The sequence below is a fragment of the Mustelus asterias genome, chromosome 24 (assembly GCF_964213995.1).
Source record: "Mustelus asterias chromosome 24, sMusAst1.hap1.1, whole genome shotgun sequence".
Lineage (NCBI taxonomy): Eukaryota > Metazoa > Chordata > Chondrichthyes > Carcharhiniformes > Triakidae > Mustelus > Mustelus asterias.
In genome coordinates, this window is record NC_135824.1 from 2,520,296 (window position 1) to 2,541,620 (window position 21,325).

Here is a 21,325-nt window from a genome sequence, read left to right on the forward strand (position 1 = left end):
CTTCTAAATCATGGTTAAAGTAAGCTTATGATGAAAGTAAGGAGGTGTGGGATGGAGGGAAAGTTGGCCGATTGGATAGGTAACTGGCTATCTGATCGAAGACAGAGGGTGGTGGTGGATGGAAAATTTTCGGACTGGCGGCAGGTTGTTAGCGGAGTGCCACAGGGATCAGAGCTTGGTCCTCTGCTATTTGTGATTTTTATTAATGACTTGGAAGAGGGGGTTGAAGGGTGGATCAGTAAATTTGCTGATGACACCAAGATTGGTGGAGTAGTGGATGAGGTGGAGGGCTGTTGTAGACTGCAAAGAGACATAGATAGGATGCAAAGCTGGGCTGAAAAATGGCAGATGGAGTTTAACCCTGATAAATATGAGGTGATTCATTTTGGTAGGACAAATTTAAATGTGGATTACAGGGTCAAAGGTAGGGTTCTGAAGACTGTGGAGGAACAGAGAGATCTTGGGGTCCATATCCACAGATCTCTGAAGATTGCCACTCAAGTGGATAGAGCTGTGAAGAAGGCCTATGGTGTGTTAGCTTTTATTAACAGGGGGTTGGAGTTTAAGAGCCGTGGGGTTATGCTGCAACTGTACAGGACCTTGGTGAGACCACATTTGGAATATTGTGTGCAGTTCTGGTCACCTCACTATAAGAAGGATGTGGAAGCGCTGGAAGGAGTGCAGAGGAGATTTACCAGGATGCTGCCTGGTTTGGAGGGTAGGTCTTATGAGGAAAGGTTGAGGGAGCTAGGGCTGTCCTCTCTGGAGTGGAGGAGGTTGAGGGGAGACTTAATAGAGGTTTATAAAATGATGAAGGGGATAGATAGAGTGAACGTTCAAAGACTATTTCCTTGAGTGGATGGAGCTATTACAAGGGGCATAACTATAGGGTTCATGGTGGGAGATATAGGAAGGATGTCCAAGGTAGGTTCTTTACGCAGAGAGTGGTTGGGGTGTGGAATGGACTGCCTGCAGTGATAGTGGAGTCAGACACTTTAGGAACATTTAAGCGGTTATTGAATAGGCACATGGAGCACTCCAGGATGATAGGGAGTGGGATAGCTTGATCTTAGTTTCAGATAAAGCTCAGCACAACATCGTGGGCCGAAGGGCCTGTTCTGTGCTGTACTGTTCTATGTTCTATGTCTATGTCTAAAGAAGTAGTTTTTTTTAGTCTCCTTCCCTAGATGTGTCTTTGTATTATTCCCCTGGGAGTTACCAATGGGCTTTACTGCCATTCAGATTCTGGGAGGCAATGGCACAGTGATATTGTCGCTGCACTAACAATCTACAGACCTCGGGAAATGATCTAGGAACCTGGGTTCGAATCCCACCATGGCAGATGGTGAAATTTGAATCTTGAAAATATCTGCAATTAAAAGTCTAATGATGATTATGAAACCATTGTTGGTTATTGTGGGGGGAAAAACAAACAACTGGTTCACTAATGGCCTTTAGAGAAGCAAACCTATCATCCTTACCTGGTCTGGCCTACATGTGACTCCAGACCCACAGCAATGTGGTTGACTCTGTTCAAGGGCAATTAGGGATGGGCAATAAATCCTGGCCCAGCCAGCAACACCCAGATTCCAAAAACGAATTTAAAAAATACACGTGAACTCTGCCTGCTGTGACCACCCTGACATTTCTTCTGCTTTCACCTCTCCATTATGTCACAATGTGTCTTGTACAATGTGATTGAAATTTAGAATTTATTATAAAGGAAATTACCTGTGTCCATCTTTGTTTTGCTGCTCTCACATATCAAAGTAGAGCATCAATGTACTGTGCTAACTTCCTATCCCTCTACCAGTACTGTGTTTTCAATTGTTTGTGGATAGGTTAGACTTAATTTAGTTTGAGATTTTCACTCTTTTCTGGGGTATCTTTTAGGATGATGTCCAAGTGCATATTGTAAGTGAAGTGAAAAAAAGTCCCTTGCAAGCTTTCTGGAAGGAGAATGTGCCCATCTTTATAGCGGAGAAAGCAGTAAGTATGTAAAGTTAAGTAAAAAGTAATTCCATGATTTACTGAGACATGTTTACAGGAGGTTCACACGTGTCAATGGTGGGCTTCATGTGACATACTTTTGAGACCCGTTATCATTCAAGATTGGAGTAAAGATATGCTTAATGGAGTGGTTTGACTTGATATCTGTGCTCTTTAGCTTCTCACTATTCCAGCAAGTTAAAAGAACTGCATCTGCATAATAACCATTTCTCAGTGATCCCTTGTTTCTGTGTTCTTTATTTGTTGAGATTTTCTGGCTATTTAGGGTAACGTTTTCATTTCCAGCCTACCTGGCAATGATTCATGGGGTACTGCAGGGATCAGCGCTAAGACCCCAGCTATTCACAATGCATATTAATGATTTAGATGAGGGAACTAAATGTAATATCTCCAAATTTGCAGACGACACAAAGCTGGGTAGGAGGGTGAGCTGTGAGGAGTTTGCAGAGATGCTTCAGTGTGATTTGGACAAGTTGAGTGAGTGGGCAAATGCAAGGCAGATGCAATGTAATGTGGATAAATGTGAAGTTATCCACTTTGGTAGCAAAAACAGGAAGGCAGATTATTATCTAAATGGCTACTAAGAGAGGGGAATGTGTCCTTGTGCATCTTAAGCATGCAGGCACAGCAGGGGGTAAAGGCGAACGGTATGTTGGCCTTCATAGCAAAAGGTATGAAAGAGTACAGGAGCAGGGATGTGTTGCTGCAATTATACTGGGTCTTGGTGAGACCACATCTGGAATATTGTGCAGAGCTTTGGTCTCCTTATTTAAGGAAGGATGCTCTTGCTATAGAGGGAGTGTGGTGAAGGTTTACAAACCGATTCCTGGGATGGTGAGACTGATGTACGAGGAGAGATTGAGAATTATATTCGCTGGAGTTTAGAAGAATGAAGGGGGAATCTCCTAGAAACCTATAAAACTGAGACAGATTGAATGCAGAAAGGATGTTCTCGATTGTGTCCAGAACCAGGGGTCGTAGTCTAAGGATATGGGTAGGGTAAACCTTTTAGGACTGAAATGAGGAGAAATTTCTTTACCCACAGAGTGGTGAGCCTGTGGAATGCATTACCACAGAAAGCAGTTGAGATCAAAACATTGTATGTTTTCAATAAGGAGTTAGATACAGCACTTGGAGCGAAGGGAATCAAAGGATATGGGGGAGAAGGCGGGATCAGGTTATTGAGTTGGATGATCAGCCATAATCATAATGAATAGTGGAGCAGATCTGAAGGGCCGAATGGCCTACTCCAGCTCCTATTTTCTACATTTCAATGTTTCATTCTTGTTGTCTTTCTAATTTGGGTTGCTGCTTTGCTAAATTTGAATTTATTTTTCTATCAATGAATGAGAGCAATTAAGCATTGGAGTTAGTGCCCTATCACAGCTGCGGATTGCTGATCGGAAGAAACAGAATATGAGATAAAAACTCTAAAAGGAGTGGTAGGAATATATTAAATACAAGAAGAAAGAACTGAGCATTAATGGAAGTAAAATTACTGCAATTTTTAATGAGCATTATAATATAGACCTGAAGAAATCCATTTGATGACTTGAGTTGGCAGAATCTTTAGCAAAGCGATGTTGAACTAGCCTCAGTATCAATATTTTAGAGAGGATAAAAATGGCCTGGGTTTCGTGCAGCTGATTCCTACCTGTTGCTGATACTAAATTGCTTGCATGTAAACATCTAGTCAGAAGAGGACTGGTGTGGGCTTTGGTGCCTCTACAAGTTGAATAGCCACTGATGATCACTGTTTAGGGTCACACTTGAAGGAGTTTGGGAATTCTGAGTCTTTATGTGTGGCATGGCTTTAAACAGAACTATCCCTCTTGATGAGCTTTGCAACCATGCTGCCATTGTATTATTTTCAATTGATTGGCCTGACTGCAGTTCTCTCTATTTGCAGCCAGTTAAAGTAGATGAGGACCACATGGAAGACTCCTATAATAATGAAACCAACGATCTATCATCTAGCAAGTTAGAAGAGAATATGGGGCCTTTGCCGCTCTCTGTCATGAAGGCAAGGTAATCAGCAAAGTAACGACCAAGCTAGTAATCTATATACTGGATATATTTAGATTTAGAAGAACTGGATTCTTGTGGCCAACAGTTTTGCAAAAATGCTGTTCATCGTTCCGATTTTCTACCCAAATAAAGCGCACTTTGAGATTTAAGAAAAACCAATGTTGGTTCCTTGAGATGGCTCTGTGAATTATATTAGAATATTAACTGTATGCTCTCCCTCTTCAATCCCCTCCCTATACAACTCAAAAATAAAAAATTTTTCAAGAATAATTTCTTCATAACTTAAACTGAGAACTGTATGTTAAGGGAGAAATCGCGTAACTACTGTGATTTCTTAAAGATGATCTGATTTCTTCACTTTGGTTAATGACTTGATTATTTGGTACTTGGGGGTTAAATTACATCTAAAAAATGAGAAGAGCCGTACCAAAGACAGATTACATTACATCGCACTGATTGTTGGTGATAACCACATTGAAGGATTAATGGAAGTAAAATAACTGCAATTTTTAATGAGCATTACGTGCTGGGATGAAAGTGAGAGATCAGTTTTAACACAGTTCTCAAGTGTAAGTCAATCTGCAGTGGAATAATAGCCATAATTTCACCTGTAAATGTTTAATGTGATAAGGCATAATGTTGGAACAGAAAATGGGGATCTTTACTCTGCACCTGACCTGGGAAGTCTCCAGATCTCTAATAGTTGCCAGAACTGGAACAGCTTTTCATTTTTAATGATAGCCTTTCTTTTTGATATGTGCAAAAATTCATCTGACTACTTGACAAGGTGCCGCATAGGAGACTGTTAAATAAGTTAAGTGCTCATGATGTTAAGGGTAAGATCCTGGCATGGATAGAGGATTGGTTGACTGGCAGAAGGCAGAGAGTGGGGATAAAGGGGTCTTTTTCAGGATGGCAGCCGGTGACTAGTGGTGTGCCTCGGCGGTCACTGCTGGGACCACAACTTTACACAATATACATTAACGATTTGGAAGAAGGAACTGAAGGCACTGTTGCTAAGTTTGCAAATAATACAAAGGTATGTAGAGGAACAGGTAGTATTGAGGAAGCAGGGGGGCTGCAGAAGGACTTGGACAGATTAGGAGAGTGGGCAAAGAAGTGGCAGATGGAATACAATGTGGAAAAGTGTGAGGTTATGCACTTTGGAAGGAGGAATGGAGGCATAGACTATTTTCTAAATGGGGAAATGCTTAAGAAGTCAGAAACACAAAGGGACTTGGGAATCATTGTTCAAGATTCTCTTCAGGTTAATGTGCAGGTTCAGTCAGCAGTTAGGAAGGCAAATGCAATGTTAGCATTCATGTTGAGAGGGCTAGAATACAAGAGCAGGGATTTACTTCTGAGGCTGTATAAGGCTCTGGTCAGACCTCATTTGGAGTATTGTGAGCAGTTTTGGGCCCCGTATCTAAGGAAGGATGTGCTCGCCTTGGAAAGGGTCCAGAGGAGGTTCACACGAATGATCCCTGGAATGAAGAGCTTGTCATTTGAGGAACGGCTGAGGACTCTGGGTCTGTACCCTTGGAATTTAGAAGGATGAGGGAGGATCTTATTGAAACTTAAAAGGATACTGCGAGGCTTGGATAGAGTGGACTTGGAGAGGATGTTTCTACTAGTAGGAAAAACTAGAACCAGAGGGCACAACCTCAGGCTAAAGGGACGATCCTTTAAAACAGAGATGTGGAGGAATTTCGTCAGCCAGAGAGTGGTGAGTCTGTGGAACTCTTTGCCGCAGAAGGCTGCAGAGGCCAGGTTATTGAGTGTCTTTAAGACAGAGATAGATAGGTTCTTGATTAATAATGGGATATGGGGTTATGGGGAAAAGTCAGGAGAATGGGAATGAGAAAAATATCAGCCATGATTGAATGGTGGAGCCGAGTGGCCTAATTCTGCTGCTATATCTTATGGTCTTAATGCCAATTATGTTGACATTTTTTGAAATCTCTAATGCTTATCCATTTTTTCCCGATTTGTAGACAGTTGGTTTCCTGGTACACATTGGCTCATAATCCACATATGTCCCAGGTGGTCAACTGCAGTGCACCTACTGCCTTTCCTGTGCTGTGGGTGCGATGTGATGGCTCTGACCCTGAGGGTACTGTTTGGTTGGGAGCTGAACCCGTGAAAACAGGGAAGGAGATTACATCAATAGTCTTCCATATAGTCACGTGCACTGGTAAGATGTCAAAATTTTAAAAAGAGTTGTGTTAACCATGAGTTTAGTCATTTATACTGGGACGCTGTAATTGCAGCCTGATAAAGTTATACTTGACAGTTTTCATTTTAAATATGGACATTGGAGTTTATAATGGAAGTGTAAAAATAAGGACAGAATATGACGTGACTTTAAAATGAAGCTATAGTGGCTGGTCCGATAGACCCTCACCTAACAAAGTTCCAGCTAAAGCTCACATTTGAATTTGGCTCCCTGTGTGAAATACTATGAGCCATCAACCATATTTTATATATTGAATAATTGAACTCTGGAAGAACAACTCTATGAACTATTGTATATAGCATAATATAGTATATATACACACAACTATAGTACTACATGCTGTTGTAAAAAATCCTTATGTGGTTGTTTTTTCTGTCTTGTCAATATTAGATAGGATTTGAATATATGCAACGGATTACAGGCCTAGTGACTTTCTACGTTTTGAACATTTAAGTTTATTGTGGAGAGAGCTAGACCAGCTTTGCATTTGAACACTATTTTCAAAGTGTTATTTCTCATTATTTTAGGACCGATTGTCGACAAGAGCTCTTTCGCAAGCACAGAAAGATTGAAGACTGCCCATAAGAATAGACATTCCTGTTCTGCTGTAGGTATTCCAATTTTTTTCTCCCACCCAACCCCCATCAGTTATAAATAGCTTTGCTAAATCTGAAAAATTCTAAAATCAAACAAATGATATTTATATAGGATTTTAACATAATAAAATGACCTAAGGTGCCTCAACAATGTTAGGACTGATGGCCAGAAGCTTAGCTAAAGAGAGAGGTTTTGAGGAACGTCTTAAAGGAAGAAATAGAGGCAGAGAATTTTGGAGCTTAAGGCAGCTGAAGGCTCATCCATCAATAGTGGAACGATTAAAATCAAGGATGCCCAAGAGGACAGAATTTGATGAACATGGATCCCTCTGGGTGTTGTAAGGCTGGAGGAGATTACAGATATAAGGAGGGGCCATGCCAGAGAGGGTTTTGAAAACCAGGATGAGAAATTGAAGCATTGCTTGAGCTGCAGCTATTGTCGTTGAGCTGCAATGGGTTGAAACTTAATTCATATAAAGATGTGGGCAACAGAGTTTTGAGTGACCTCAAATTTGTGAAGGATAGAATGTGGAAGGCTAACCAGGAACATATTGGAATAGTCAAGTCTAGAGGTAATAATGGCTTGAATAAAAAAATCATCATTAGGTAAGCTAAGGCAGGGACAAAGTCGAGCAATGCTACACAGATGGAAATAGATGGTCTTAGTGAAGGTGTGGATATCTGTTTGGAAGTGCCTCACAAAAGCAGAAAATGTTAGAAATTTCAGTAGTCTGCCATATCTGAAAAGAGATGATTAAGGCTATTGGTACTACACCTTCGTTGTAAGGGACTTACAAAAGGTAGTAAATTAAATGTTCATCTGGGCTTTCTCTTTCAGGTGCTGATATCTACCATTTTCTACTTTTATTAGGTTTCTCCTCCTGGTTTTCTAATTCATGACCTCGACCCTCCCTATCTCATCATCTTCTCAAGCCCCACAACCCTCTGAGATATTTATGCTCATCTAATTCTGGCCCCTTGAGCTGATTTTAATTGCTCCAACTTTGAGGTGGAATTTTACTGCTTTGTCACGTTGGGGGCAGGACAGTAAAATGTGGTGAGTCATTCAAAAGTTTGTTAACTTTGGCAGGACCAGAAAACCCTGCCGGTAGGAGAGGCCATAAAATTTTACCTCAGCTGTCTGGGTGGGTTCTGGAATTCCCTCCATAAACCTCTCTACCTCTCTCTCATTCTTTTGACATACTTTTAAAAATCTACCTCTTTGACCAAGGTTCTGATCATCTGCCCTAGTGTCACCTTAAGTGACTTAGGTATTTTGTTAGGTTAAAGACACCATCTAAGTTGTTATTTTCAGTAACTGCTATTGAATTTTTCTGAACTAATATTTTGGATTGTAGGAGTGTGAGCATCATTACCTCAGTATTTTGAAGCAACAAATGAATTCTGGGATTATAAAAGTACTTGGAAACTTCCCAATATCTGAATTATCTATTTGTATCTGTGTATCTGCAATTACAAACACTGATGGTGTCTGATCACAGATGTAGGTCAAAGGAGGAAGAGAGCAAACGGCTAGAAATAGAGCTTGGGCCATTCTGCGTCAATGTGTAAATATAACTCATTGTGGCTGACAAGAATCAATAGTGGAGGCATCCCTGCTCTCTTGGCAAGAATATATGATGTGAAAAATCTTAAAAGAGAGTGCAGGGAAATGTATTTAATTTGGGTGGAAAAGTATTTGGTTACAACTGTACTTATTTTTAAAGTGTAATGGCTTTTTGCCTTGATTCAGGTAATGACCAAGGGCTATGCACAGTATGACCTGTTTGGTGCCTCTGTATTAGAGAATACAATTATGGAGTCCCAGAGTAACATTATGGTGGATTTAGCTTGGAATAATGTGGAGAAAATCTTAGAAATTCCACCACTCAGATCCATTGCTACGCTGGTAAGGAAAACAAACTTTGATACTTGCTGATTTTACTGCACACATCATTATACAAATGAGGACAGATGTCTGCACACACACTGATAGCATATTCTCTGATTTTTGGAGACAGTTTTGTCGTCTTTCTTTTTGAAAGTCTCCAGATACCATGTGATTGCTTGTCCAGAGACGGACAGCTGACCAATCCAAGGTTTCAGCCAATGGAGCTGTAAATTCTGTTCAGCCATTGGAAGATTGTTGTCCATGGTGATAACCTCTAATTTTTCTCTGCCTATCTCAGTGTGGGGAGATCTGCACTGTGTTCCTAAACTTGTTCTTGGCTGAGTCACAAGGGTTTTTAAAAATCCTTTCATGGGATGTGGTACGGTCAGCATTTGCTGCCCATCCCTAATTGCCCTTGAGAGGGTGGTGGTGAGTCACCTTCTTGAACCGCTGCTATCCATGTGGTATAGGTATACTCACAGTTCTGAGTTCTGCGGTGTTGGATAAAGGAAAGTGTTTCTGTGCTGGAGAGAGAGAGTTACTCCTGGCCTTGTCTCTTGAATCCTTCGAGAATCAGTTGCACAGTAGCATTGTTAGATATTTGGAAACCAGCTCCCTGCTTGATTTTTAAAAAAATATATGTTTTTATAAAGGAGTCTTTGTAGAACGCTTTGTGTGTGTTCCCATTTTACCTAATGTATTGCCAGATCTCTGTTTATTTTCGGCTTTGGGTTAATCTGATTCCTATTTGAAGGTTGTATGTTCAAGTTTGGCTTTATTTTTCTGTGCCAACTAAGTCCCATAAATTAAATGCTGCACACAAATATTGGACAAAAAAAGGGAATTAATATCTTCATACAAATGAAATGAAAGCTGATTTACAGAAGTGTTGATGACATATGCATGGATTGCAGGTACAAGTATTCATACAAGCCTCCTATAGTCTGACAAGGATTGGCCCCCAAAAAATTCAAGGGGAGTTAATTAAGCTTATCACAATGCCATCCAATTGAGTTCTGAAAAACTCTGATAATTTTGCTTCTATGAGTTACCTTCTGGTAGGCTTTTCTAAATGTTCTATACTTAGCTTACCAGCTAGTAGTATTTGATATATTTTGATGTTATTTAAATTTTTTCCAGATTGATGTAATTTTAATATTTTGCACAAGAATGAGAACTTTTGAAATAATAAATCGGTGATTTCACTTCAATAGTTTGTTCGATCCAAGTCTGAGCTGTATACTGCAGCCCAGAAATGGGGTTAAGGACCTTGATGTACAAGTTTAGGTTTACCTTCCAAATTCACAGTAGTCGGTTAGATTGAATTGGCCTATTTTGCATTGTGCTTTTGCTACAGTTTTATCCCCCTTGTTTTTGTGGTTGTTTAGAATATCAAAGTGGAACCTGGAGACATGAGAAGTCCTGTTATTCAAATATATAAGGAGCTAGAATTTCTCCTTGTAAGTATTTACTTTAAATAAATATGGCATTTATAAAGTTCTTTCACAAGTTGATTTTTAAATTCGTAATTGTAAAGATGTATTCCAGTGGATTGCAACCTGAATACATTTCTTGTTTTAAGCAAACATTTCATAAATGTTTCTGTAGTGTGATCTTGGGTCACAAAATCTGAAAGCTTCTCTTTATGATGAGGCATACAAGGTTGTTTTACATTGCACACCAAGGAAGTATCCCTCTGTGGTAGTATATGTGGGACCTGGGTGCCTTTAGGCATATAATTCTTTCTACGTTTGTCTAAAGTTTTGAACTTCCTTTTGTTTAATTTAATATGTAATTTTAAAAGCATTACTTTAAGTTTGCATTGGTAGTAAAATTGGAACTTTAGCAATCACCAATTTCTTTTTCCTTTTAAAAAAATGTTTGTAGTTTAGTTGTATCTGTTCTTCTTTAACAAAGCAACTCTCCAGCTCTCTTCTGAAGTATCGGGGTGCAAGTTTGCTGAAGAAAGTCTGTGTCTCCTGAGAGTGCCATATGCTTGACTTAATGATCCCTAAATAGTGTCTTTAATCTGCATGCTGAAATAAATAATCCAGTTCAAGGTTCTTCACCCCACTCAATTCAAAATTAATTGGTTGGCCCACCCTCCCCTAGGAGCTCACAGAGAACGGCACTTGATCGGTGCAGATATAGCCCAGCAAAAGTACACCGGTAAGGATGACTAGGATTTTCCGACCCTATCATGACAAAGCCCATCGTGGGGGATGTGGCTTTCCAGTCAAAAATCCATTGACATTTAATGGAACTGGAAGATCCCTGTGGCAGGTGGAGCCAGAAAATCCCAGCCGATGAGAAGAAATAAGAAAGAATTGCAATTATATAGCACCTTTCATAAGCAGCAGCCATCTGAAAGCACTTTACAGCCAATTTGATTGTTGCTGTTGCTTGTAATTACTCCTACCATGTTCGTCTATCTTGTGCCATCATCAAAAATCCACTGTAGGCCATTTGCAATCGCTAATGCTGATTGAGAGATAAATATTTCCCAAAACACCGATAATAATTTTCCTGCCAATCTTCAAAAGAGTACGGTGGGATCTTTTGTGTTTATCTGAGAAGGTTACCGGGGCCCGGTTTAATGACTCACCCAAAAGACAGCACTTCTGACAGTACAGCACTCCCTCAGTGCTGCACTGGAGTCTCAGCCTAGATTTTTGTGTCCAAACCCTGGAGTGAGACTTGAACCCTGAAACTCAAAAAAGCGAGAGTGCTACCAATTTTAACCTAACCTTGATTGGGATGTGAACGTTGCTGGCCAGGCCATCCTTAATTGCCTGTGAACTAAGTGGCTTGCTTGGCCACTTCGGAGGAAAGTTAAGAGTCAACTACGTTGCTATGGGTCTGGAGTCGCACATAGGTCAGACAAGGTACGGTTGGCAGATTTCCTTTCCCAAAGAACGTAGAGAAGCAGATTTTTTTTTTACAACAATAGATAACAGTTTTATGACACCTTTACTGAAACTAGCTTTCAATTAATTAATTGAATTTAAATTCTACAAGGTACCATGATGGGATGTGAACCCATGTCCTGAGGACAGAGCCTGCTCCTCTGGATTATTAGATATTACTGGATTACTGACATTAACACTGCCACCATCTCCCCTGGCTGAACCACAGCTGATACAAAGGGGTAAAACTTTAGGGAGAAAGGATTGGGAAGAGATTTAAAAAATAAACAAATTTAAAACTTGAATGTTCTTAGAGATGTTAAACATATGCATGTTTTGATTGAATGACCTAGTTTCTGCTGTGTTGTTTAACAGGTTTTAGCTCAAGGTTTGAAAACAGGTGAAACAGAGTGGCCAGAAGTGTTAGAAGAAAAATCTGCAGTTACTCTTGTGCAGGAGTTAATTGAAGGTACACACTTTTCACATTTGAACAATATCAGCTATAAAATTTAGACTATTTTAGGCTGGATACTCTACAGTCAACAGTAGGATTGCCAAGTTATCTGTGAGCTCAATTTACTCTTTACCAGACAGTAATCATGTCCACAACATATAAGACTGGCAAGGTTGTTTTCCACAAAGCATTGTGCCTGAAGTGGCATGTTAAATCCTTTCAAACATTTTCAATCAGAAGTAAAGCTTTCTTTTCTTGAGTGCTCATTAAAGTGAGCAAAGATGATGCTGGAGAATAAAACACTCTCCCATTTTTTCCAATGACAATGACTGCGGTTTCATCCCCAGAAGTTTGGAGATGGGATGGAAAATTCCACACATTTGTTCATGTTAGAAATGGCATTTAATTCCCATCTCATATATGTTAATATGATTGGAGTAAAATAATTGGCTAAATTATACTGAAAGTTATGAAAATGTACATATACTATAATATGGGGATACACTTTGGGAGTTGCTTCTACTATGAATAGACATTTACATTTCACTGTTTGTTTTCATGTCTGATACAGAGCTAAAGGACCAGCTCAATGCCTCTCAACAGCAGCCGAAGAGCAAGGAGACTGAGGTAAGATCTGTTGGTGGGAAAACCTGTTGGTGGGAAAAGATATGGGAAATGTAACTTTACCTTTATTCTGTTAAGGGCAGGTTCTCTATAGGTAAACACTTGTTTGTATAACATCTGCAACATGTCAGCCATTCTTTCATTCCAGTAACGCCATGACACAGATAACCCCTAGTAAGGTCAACAGAATCTGGTCTCTTAGGGTGTACCTGCTGTGGTTCATTTTCCCAAAGCAATTGCAATAATTTCTAGTCAGTACTGGTCTACAGAGTTTTAGCTACATCATCAAGTGAAGTTGTACTAATGTAAGGGGATTTTGTTTGCAAAGGAATAATGCTAAGCAAATGTATGTTTGAGTCTCCAGTAATCTAGATTCAGATATGTTTGCAGTGTGTGATGAGAGAATGCTATCTTGGGTTTTGTTTGTGGCATTCTGTTAAAAGATAGTGAATGCAAATGAGCCAAGAAATATTTTGTTTAATTCATGTATTTAGGTTTCATAAGACTTAAAAAAATTAAATAGATAATTTAAAATGAGTTTGGAGAGAGTTCGGAGCATGCAAAAAAATTTAACTTCTCAATAGTTATTGTATCACGTTGCTGCTACTATGGATACAGGGCAGCATAGTGGTTAGTACTGCTGCCTCACAGCGCCATGGACCTGGGTTCAATTTCTGGCTTGGGTCACTGTCAGTACGGAGTCCACACGTTCTCCCTGTGTCTGCGTAAGTTTCCTCCGGATGCTCCAGTGTCCTCCCACAGTCCAAAAGACATGCTGGTTAGGTGCATTGGCCATGATAAATTCTCCCTCAGTGTACCTGAACAGGCGCCAGTGTGGCAACTAGGGGATTTTCACAGTAACTTCATTGCAGTGTTAATGTAAGCCTACTTGCGACACTAATAAATAAACTTTAGACTTGTCAATTTGCACATAGTTATTTTGTGCAGGTTTTGAAGCTTTGCTTCATCAAAACTGACATCTGAACATTAAGAAACAGAAATTTGCAGCAGTGTGGGATTAATTGGATCATTTTAAAGCACGGGCACAATGTTTTTAATGGCCTCCTGTGCTATGACTCAATGTAACGTTATGTGTTCTGCCTTGCAGTAAGATAGCACCCAAGATTTATTTATGGTGGGTTAGTGTATTGTAAACCTATTTAAGGATTTATGAGATGCTAATCATGGATTTTGGACCAACACTTTGTTTTTATTAAATTTATTTGTTTTAATATCAGAAATTAAGAAGTGATGTAGCCGCTGTTGAATCAACTATTCATGCATCATTTGCCCCTGAACGTGGAGATCTTGATTTTGCAGAGCAGCTTTGGACTAGAATGAGGAAAGGTATGTATGCCTGTGGGTCAGATCACCTCTGCAAGGAAGCACAGATATTGAGTATTGATGTCCAGTGGCACAGAGTGGGACAAATGCAGATCCTGTCTCTTATAGTGCCCTTACCAAGAACAAGAGCTATGAATATAAATTATGGAAACTATAGAAGCAATTCTAACAAGGTAAGAGGCAGTTTCCTGATTCAGTAGGGGGCTCATGACTTTGTGGAAGGCAAAAGTATTGAAAGAGTTTTGTGATTATGAACATAGATTTAACTGAAAATATGTTAGATGGGTAAACAATTTCTTATTATGAAAACAGAATGCTGAAAGTACTCAGCAAGTAGATGATAGCTACAGCACAGCTGTAAGAGTCCAGTGATTTACTAGGAAGAGCTGCAGTAATGGGACTAGATATTCATTTTTGCTTCTTTCCTCGTTCTCTCAGTAACCTGGAATTTATTTCCTTATGATTGACAAAAACTCTTTTCTGCTAATTTCTTTCTTTTAATTTAGCTATTTCTTCATACCAAGATGTGGTAGACTGCTTGGTGCTAGTTATTCAGCATCTAAAGTGCAAGGACATTCAACCATGGGTATGTAACAAACTCATTATTTTGATGTTTAACTAAATGGTGCAGCCTACGTGCTACTTGTACAGATGGCACCTAGCATTATAAAGGATGAGTCCTGGGAGATCCAGTTAGGGACCATATGCTTTCATTTAGTGACACAGATCACATCTCTCATGTATGCTGTTAACCTATTTAACCTTTATTCCTCCTCTCTTGATTTCCTTTCGTTATTCAATTCTCTAACTGCCCTCTGATATTAATTCTCAGATTAATCGAACTTTCCTTTAGCAAGTAAAACATGCCTCAACCTGAGAGGGTGGTGGATTTGGGGGCTAAGTTTGATGGTGTGGGAACGTGTTACTTAATCTTGAGCTCAATTAATTTCTCCAAATTTAAGTTCCAACCTTTGCAATCTCATCCATTTTAGCTCCTTTACTGACTATTGCTGGGACTTTAATCCACACCTTTTGACCTCAGTTTCTCTAATGTTCTCCTAGTTTGTGTTCCTACTTCCATAAAGCACAAATATTGAGAATTACTTGTGGCAGGCAGGAAAGTAAAATTAGGGTCACGATCGGATCAGCCACGATCTTATTGAATGGTGGAACAGGGTGGTTGGGCTGAATGGCCTACTCATGCTGTTTTTTTTAATGATTCTTAAATTCTGCATTTGAATTATTTCTGTTCTGGTTTTGTGAGATTATGGGCTTTGTGAAATCATAATAGTTTTTCTGTAGCTGGAACATTGAACAGCCTCTGTTCACATTTTAGATCCACCGAGGAAGCAACAGTTCTCTCAGCAAGCTGATTCAGCAATCATACCATAGCACCATGCCCACTGTCTCTGTTAATGGACTTACTGCTATCCGAATGCTATTGGAAATAGGACTGGATAAATTGCGGAGGGATTACATAAACTATTTTATAGGTAAATATTTTTTCACTCATGTCGAATGTTTGGTGGGGTGTTATTTGATTTTTAAAATGCTTCATTTGATTGTAAGTTTCTTTGCACACAGTGTTGCATAGAGTCAGAGTTTGATCGTGATTTCCAGATTTTACCGTGCTTCTGGAGAGAGCTTGCAACCTCTCCAAATGGAGAGAGGGGAAAGGTCTGTGATAGGGATGAAAAGCAGGGGAGATTAAATGACAAACATTTTCATGGTACAAACGTGGGTGGTAATGGAACAAGTAAAGAAAGAAGAGGTTTGAATGGCAGGGTCACGAGTGGCTGCCACCTAAAAAATTTTTTTTTAGAGAGAAACCAGAAAGGGAAAAAAAATCAAAACTATCAAAGTAAAAAAAAAAAGAAACAAAATGGGAGCAGAGGTTATGATTGAACTGCGTGTTGAGTCCAGAAGTCAGTAAATTACCTAGTGAAAGATGAAGTGCTGTTCCTCGAGCTTGTGTTGAACTTCACTGAAACACTGCAGTAGGCCAAAGACAACAAAATCAGAGTGTAACAAAGGTGGATAATTGAAATGACAAGCGATGGGAAGCTCAGGGTCATACTTGCTGGCTGGATGGACGTGTTCCGCAAAGTGGTCACCCAGTCTATATTTGATCTCTCTAATGTACAGGAGACCACATTGTGAGCAGTGAATACAGTATAATAAATTGGAAGAGTTATAAGTTTCGCTTGGAAGGAATGTTTTGGGCCTTGGACAGTGAGAAGAGAGGAGAATTGGTGTCATTGGAAGGGTGTGTAAACTAATGTCATGAGGTCTGGGATGAGAGAGAGGCTGCTGTGTTAAATTCTATACAACAAAGTGAAAGTCATTATTGAAAGAAGTATTTTCTTCTAGGTCAAGAACTCACGACTTTGAATTATTTGGTAAGAACAATGAATGGATTTTAGAAATTACAAAATACTTGAGATTTAGTTTCTATTTTATTTTAATAATTCGTTTTTCATGATTTTCTTCTGCAGGATTATTTTGTGAATTGCACTGTAACTCTAGATGAGCAGATACTCCGTCTCCAGAAACTGCACCATATACTCGAGTTGGTGGTGAGTTGCAGTGCCTTCCTCAACTTGAGCCATGAAAACCTCTTTACATTGACACAGTAAGCACTTTCCTTACTTCAGATGTTCTGGTACAAATAATACTCTCAAGGGTTACAGCAACACATAAATACACTTTCTTTGCCTGTAATGTTGCATTGTTCCACCTTGATACTTTTTTTTATAATGAACACCATGTCTCTCAGTTGGTATGCTGTGCTGTGTGCTGTACCCTCTGCTGAGTTATCGGTGTGCTGAAACAAATATTCATAGCAATGTAGTCCCTTATACTCCGTTTGTTCTTTTCCATAATCTCCGGGCTGTTCAACTTTCTATCTTTTATTTTTTCCAATCTGAAGGTTTTTAAAAGCAAAGCTGGATATTACCTCACTACCACTACCCAATTTGTCTCATTCTCACTTCTTACTGCTGTCCTGCGTTATGGCCAAGACTCATCATTTCTTTTCTCCATTCCAATAAAAGAAGCACCTAGACACTACTATAATAAAAGCTAAATACTGTGGACGTTGTAAATCTGAAATAACAGAAAATGCTAGGGGAAAAATTCAGCAGGTCTGGCAGCAAGAATGACAGAGTTAACGTTGGGAGTCTGTATGACTCTTCAGAGCTGGACACAGCTGTCCATGTAATACTTCAATACCTTGATTTCAATTTATATAGCTGAACTTTGTTATATTAATTCATAGAACCTAATTTTATTGTTTGACTTTAGAAGAAACTAAATTCTGCAAATTTTGGCAGTTCAATACAAGAATGTACAAAATGGAAAATTTAAATAAATATTTCTGGTAAAATAAAAGGAGGGAAGCTTTTCTAAACATCGAAACATATTTTAACACTAAGATTGTGATGGAAGAATGTTGTTCAAGATCATTTTAACTTGGGAGAAGCAGAATTTCGGGCAGTTTGCATAAACATTTAATGGACCCATACTGAGTGATTGTGATGCAGTAATCATAATAAAATGATCTTTCAAACTGAGTGGCTTAACTTTCTGAACTCCATTAAATTATGGTTTGAAATCTCTTTAAAACAGATGAAGGTAAAAGTCTATGAAGTGAGATCAAGCAAGACATTGGCATTATCTTGAATTGCTGTAGCAAGGAGCTAACCAAGACAGTGGGGACACGGTGGCCTCCTTCTGTACCTTAGATTACAGCAATGGTTAAGTCAACCCCCATTTTTGAAGGATTTTTTTGAAGCCTCAAAGTCAACTTGTATGCCACAATCTACAGTAAATATTTTATTTCTTGACACACTAAGAATAATGGTGCTGACTTTGTTGTGAGAGTAGGAATTGACTGTACATTCCATGTTTTACACACTTGAGGGTTTAGTGATTGTAAAGTTATTGCAAGTTTCTCCTCATTGGTTATAAATGTACTATGTCTCTTTGGTGATAGGTCGTGCACACGATACTACAAGGACAATCCACTGGATGAGCAGCATGTTTTTCAGTTGCCAATCAGACCCACTACCATCAATGCTTTCTATGAGAAGTAAGAATCATAACTAAGATGTTGTAGTGTTCACACAGAAGCAGTTTTACATTATTTATTTGCGGAAAAGAATATTTGAGTAAGAGGGGTTGATACACAGCAAAAGTAGGAAGACCTTTCAAAACATTTCACTGTAATGAGGGATAAAAAACATTGGATGCTCAATAAGCTAGGATAAAGGAAAAATAGCCTTGAAGTTATGTTAAAGGGGGCAAAGACATTGTTTTGGAGAAGGGTAATAACTTTCTTGAAGGAAGGTGCCAATGTGAAGAGAGTCAGTGGTTTCCAAAGAACAGGAACATAAATATGGAGCAGGCCAGACCTATGTGGCGAAAGAAACTGGACAGCGATGGACCACATCTGGTAGAGCAGGAAGCTGGATAGTGATGTACAACAGTGAAACAGAGCAATCGTGGAGAAAATAACATTGGTTGAACCTGTAATTCAAGTGTAGAGAGCATGAGCCAGTTAAAGAGGAAAGGAGTAAGCAAGCCAACCGATTAATGTATAGGAGTCTATATACATGAAACTTTGATTTATTTACAGCCCCCTCCTGAATGTATGGTCAGCTTCAATTTTTGGGTTGCCTAAAGGTGTCTTGTGCCTGTAGATAACTGTGCACATTGTGCTGCCAACGTACTCAAATACTGTGATGTTTGGATGTTTTAAGGTGTCAGATATGATTCTGCCTGACCCAGTGTTTTAACAACTTACTCCGTTATTGTGGAAACTGTATCTGACTTCTACTCCAAAAGATTGGGCACCCCTGGATTATTAGAGTATGGGGTGTTGGAGTGATTAGAAATACTTGTGGCAGCTATTTAAATATTTAGAAGTGATTTCCTGATGACACAGGTTTCTTGCATTCTAGTGAGCACCCCATCATGTGGCGAATGGAGATCATTAGTTGCCACGGACAGAGAGAATTGAAGACTATTTGGCAGCTCAACACTAGGCCACCAATGGATCATGTGACATTTACTACCCCAGGTATTTTCTTTTACACAATCAAACTCCTCAGGAATACTTTTCCTGGTACACCTTTAGCCAATTTTTAAAAACTGTGTGCCTTTAGTGTTCAAGTTGACTGATTCCATTTGATGGCGATCTTGCCCCATAGTGAAAACTGAAAATCTTCTGAAATAATCATTTCCTCTAAAATAAAATACAAAACTGGAAAGCAAAAGCTTCTATAAGTATTTAAAGAAGAAGAGAGTAGCTGAAGTGAATGTTGGTTTCTTGGAAGATGAGGCTGGGGATTAATAGTGGGGAATGCAGAACTGCCTGAGACACCAAATCAATATTTTGCCTCGGTTTTCATGGCGGAGGACACGAGTATTCTCCCAATAATAACAGAAAACACAGAGGAAATAGAAAAGGGGAGCTTAGAACTATCATTGTCACTAGAGATACAAGCAGTTGGTCTAAATAGGACAACATGATCGGCGCAGGCTTGGAGGGCCAAAGGGCTGTTCCTGTGCTGTAATGTTCTTTGTTACATTCATCGAGTTTATTGTTGCATTTCAACTCATCTCAGAAATTAGTGTTAATCTGTGATGTCTCTCCATATGGCGTTGGCGCGGTGTTGTCCCGTGAAATGGACGATAGTTCTGAAAGGCCAACAGGGTGTCTCTCGAGAACCCTCTCAGAAGCTGAAAGAGGTTACTCACAAATTAAGAAAAGGATTATCGATAGTTTTTGGTGACAAGAGATTCCACCACAAGGGAAAAAAATACCGAGCAAACTATTGGGATTGAAGACTGGCAAGCTCCCAGGGCCTGATGGCCTACATCCCAGAGTCTTAAAGGAAGTGGTGTTGGAGATAGTGGATCCATTGGTTACAATATTCCAAAGTGCCCTGGGTGCGGGAATGGTTCCAATGGATTGGGAAAATGCTAATATAAGGCCCTTATTCAAAAAGGGAAGGAAGCAAAATGTAGGAAACTATAGGCCAATTAGTTTAGGGAAATTGTTAGAATCCATTATAAAGGAAGTAATAACAGGACATTTAGAAAATCAAAATGCAAACCATCAGAGTCAGCGTGGTTTTATGAAGGGTAAATCATGTTTGACTAATTTGAGTTCTTAGAAGCTGTAACAAGCAAGGTGGATAATGGTGATCTTGTAGATGTAGTATATCTTGACTTCCACAAGGAGTTTGATAAAGTGCCACACAAAAGGTTAATACTCGACGTTAGTTCATGTGGGATTAGGGGTAATTTCTTAGTTTGGATAGAGGATTGGCTAACCAACAGAAAGCAAAGAGTTGGGATAAATGGGTCTTTCTCGAGTTGACAAGATGTAGTGGGCTGCCACGGGGTTTGGTCCTCGGGTCCCAACTATTTACAATCTATATTAATGACTTGGATGCAGCAGTAGTCAAATTTGTAGATGACACTAAAATACGTGGGAAAGTAAGTTACCATAATGAAATAAGAAATTTACAAATGGATATGGATAGGCTAAGTGAATGGGACACAATTTGGCAGATGGAGTTTAACATGGATAAGTGTGAAGTTATCCATTTTGGTAGGATAAATACAAAAGCAAATTATTATCTAAATGGAGAAAAACTTTGAAGTGCTTCGGTGCAGTGGGATCTGGGTGTCCTCGTGCATGAATCGTAGAAGATTAGTATGTTGATGCAGCAGGTAATAAGGAAGACAAATGGAATTTTGGCACTTATTGGTAAAGGAATAGAATATAAAAGTAGTGAAGTGTTGCTGCTACTGTACAAAGCATTAGTGAGACTGCACTTAGAATATTGTGTACAGTTTTGCTCCCCTTACTTGAGGAGGGATGTAGTTGCATTGGAGGCAGTTTAGAGGAGGTTCACTAGATTGATTCGAGAGATGAGAGGTTGTCTTATGAAGAGAGATTGGTCAGTTTAGGGCTGGAATTTGGAAGAATGAGAGGAGATTTAATCGTGATATACAAGATGATCGGGGGATTGACAAATTGGAGAGGATGTTTCCTTTTGTGGGGCAATCTAGAACAACAGCTCACAGTTTTAGGATAAGGGGTGGCAGATTTAAAACAAGAGGAGAAATTACTTCTCTTAAAGGGCCGTGAGTCTGTGGAATTCACAACCCCAGAGAGTGGTGAATGCCAGGACTTTGGCAAATTTAAGGAAGAAATGTACAGAT

General features: G+C 39.4%; 1 protein-coding gene across 1 annotated transcript in view; it reads left to right on the forward strand.

The window, feature by feature from the left end:
- zwilch (zwilch kinetochore protein) overlaps positions 1-21,325 on the forward strand; it is a 38,914-nt gene that overhangs the window by 3,903 nt on the left and 13,686 nt on the right. Inside the window, exons 3-17 of the mRNA XM_078241170.1 lie at positions 1,894-1,989; positions 3,920-4,038; positions 6,033-6,232; positions 6,802-6,881; positions 8,624-8,779; positions 10,150-10,221; positions 12,043-12,136; positions 12,693-12,748; positions 13,984-14,092; positions 14,596-14,675; positions 15,426-15,582; positions 16,460-16,488; positions 16,585-16,721; positions 18,084-18,179; positions 19,051-19,169. Of these exons, the coding sequence (XP_078097296.1) occupies positions 1,894-1,989; positions 3,920-4,038; positions 6,033-6,232; positions 6,802-6,881; positions 8,624-8,779; positions 10,150-10,221; positions 12,043-12,136; positions 12,693-12,748; positions 13,984-14,092; positions 14,596-14,675; positions 15,426-15,582; positions 16,460-16,488; positions 16,585-16,721; positions 18,084-18,179; positions 19,051-19,169 (1,600 nt within the window). The remainder of the gene's footprint in view (positions 1-1,893; positions 1,990-3,919; positions 4,039-6,032; positions 6,233-6,801; positions 6,882-8,623; positions 8,780-10,149; positions 10,222-12,042; positions 12,137-12,692; positions 12,749-13,983; positions 14,093-14,595; positions 14,676-15,425; positions 15,583-16,459; positions 16,489-16,584; positions 16,722-18,083; positions 18,180-19,050; positions 19,170-21,325) is intronic.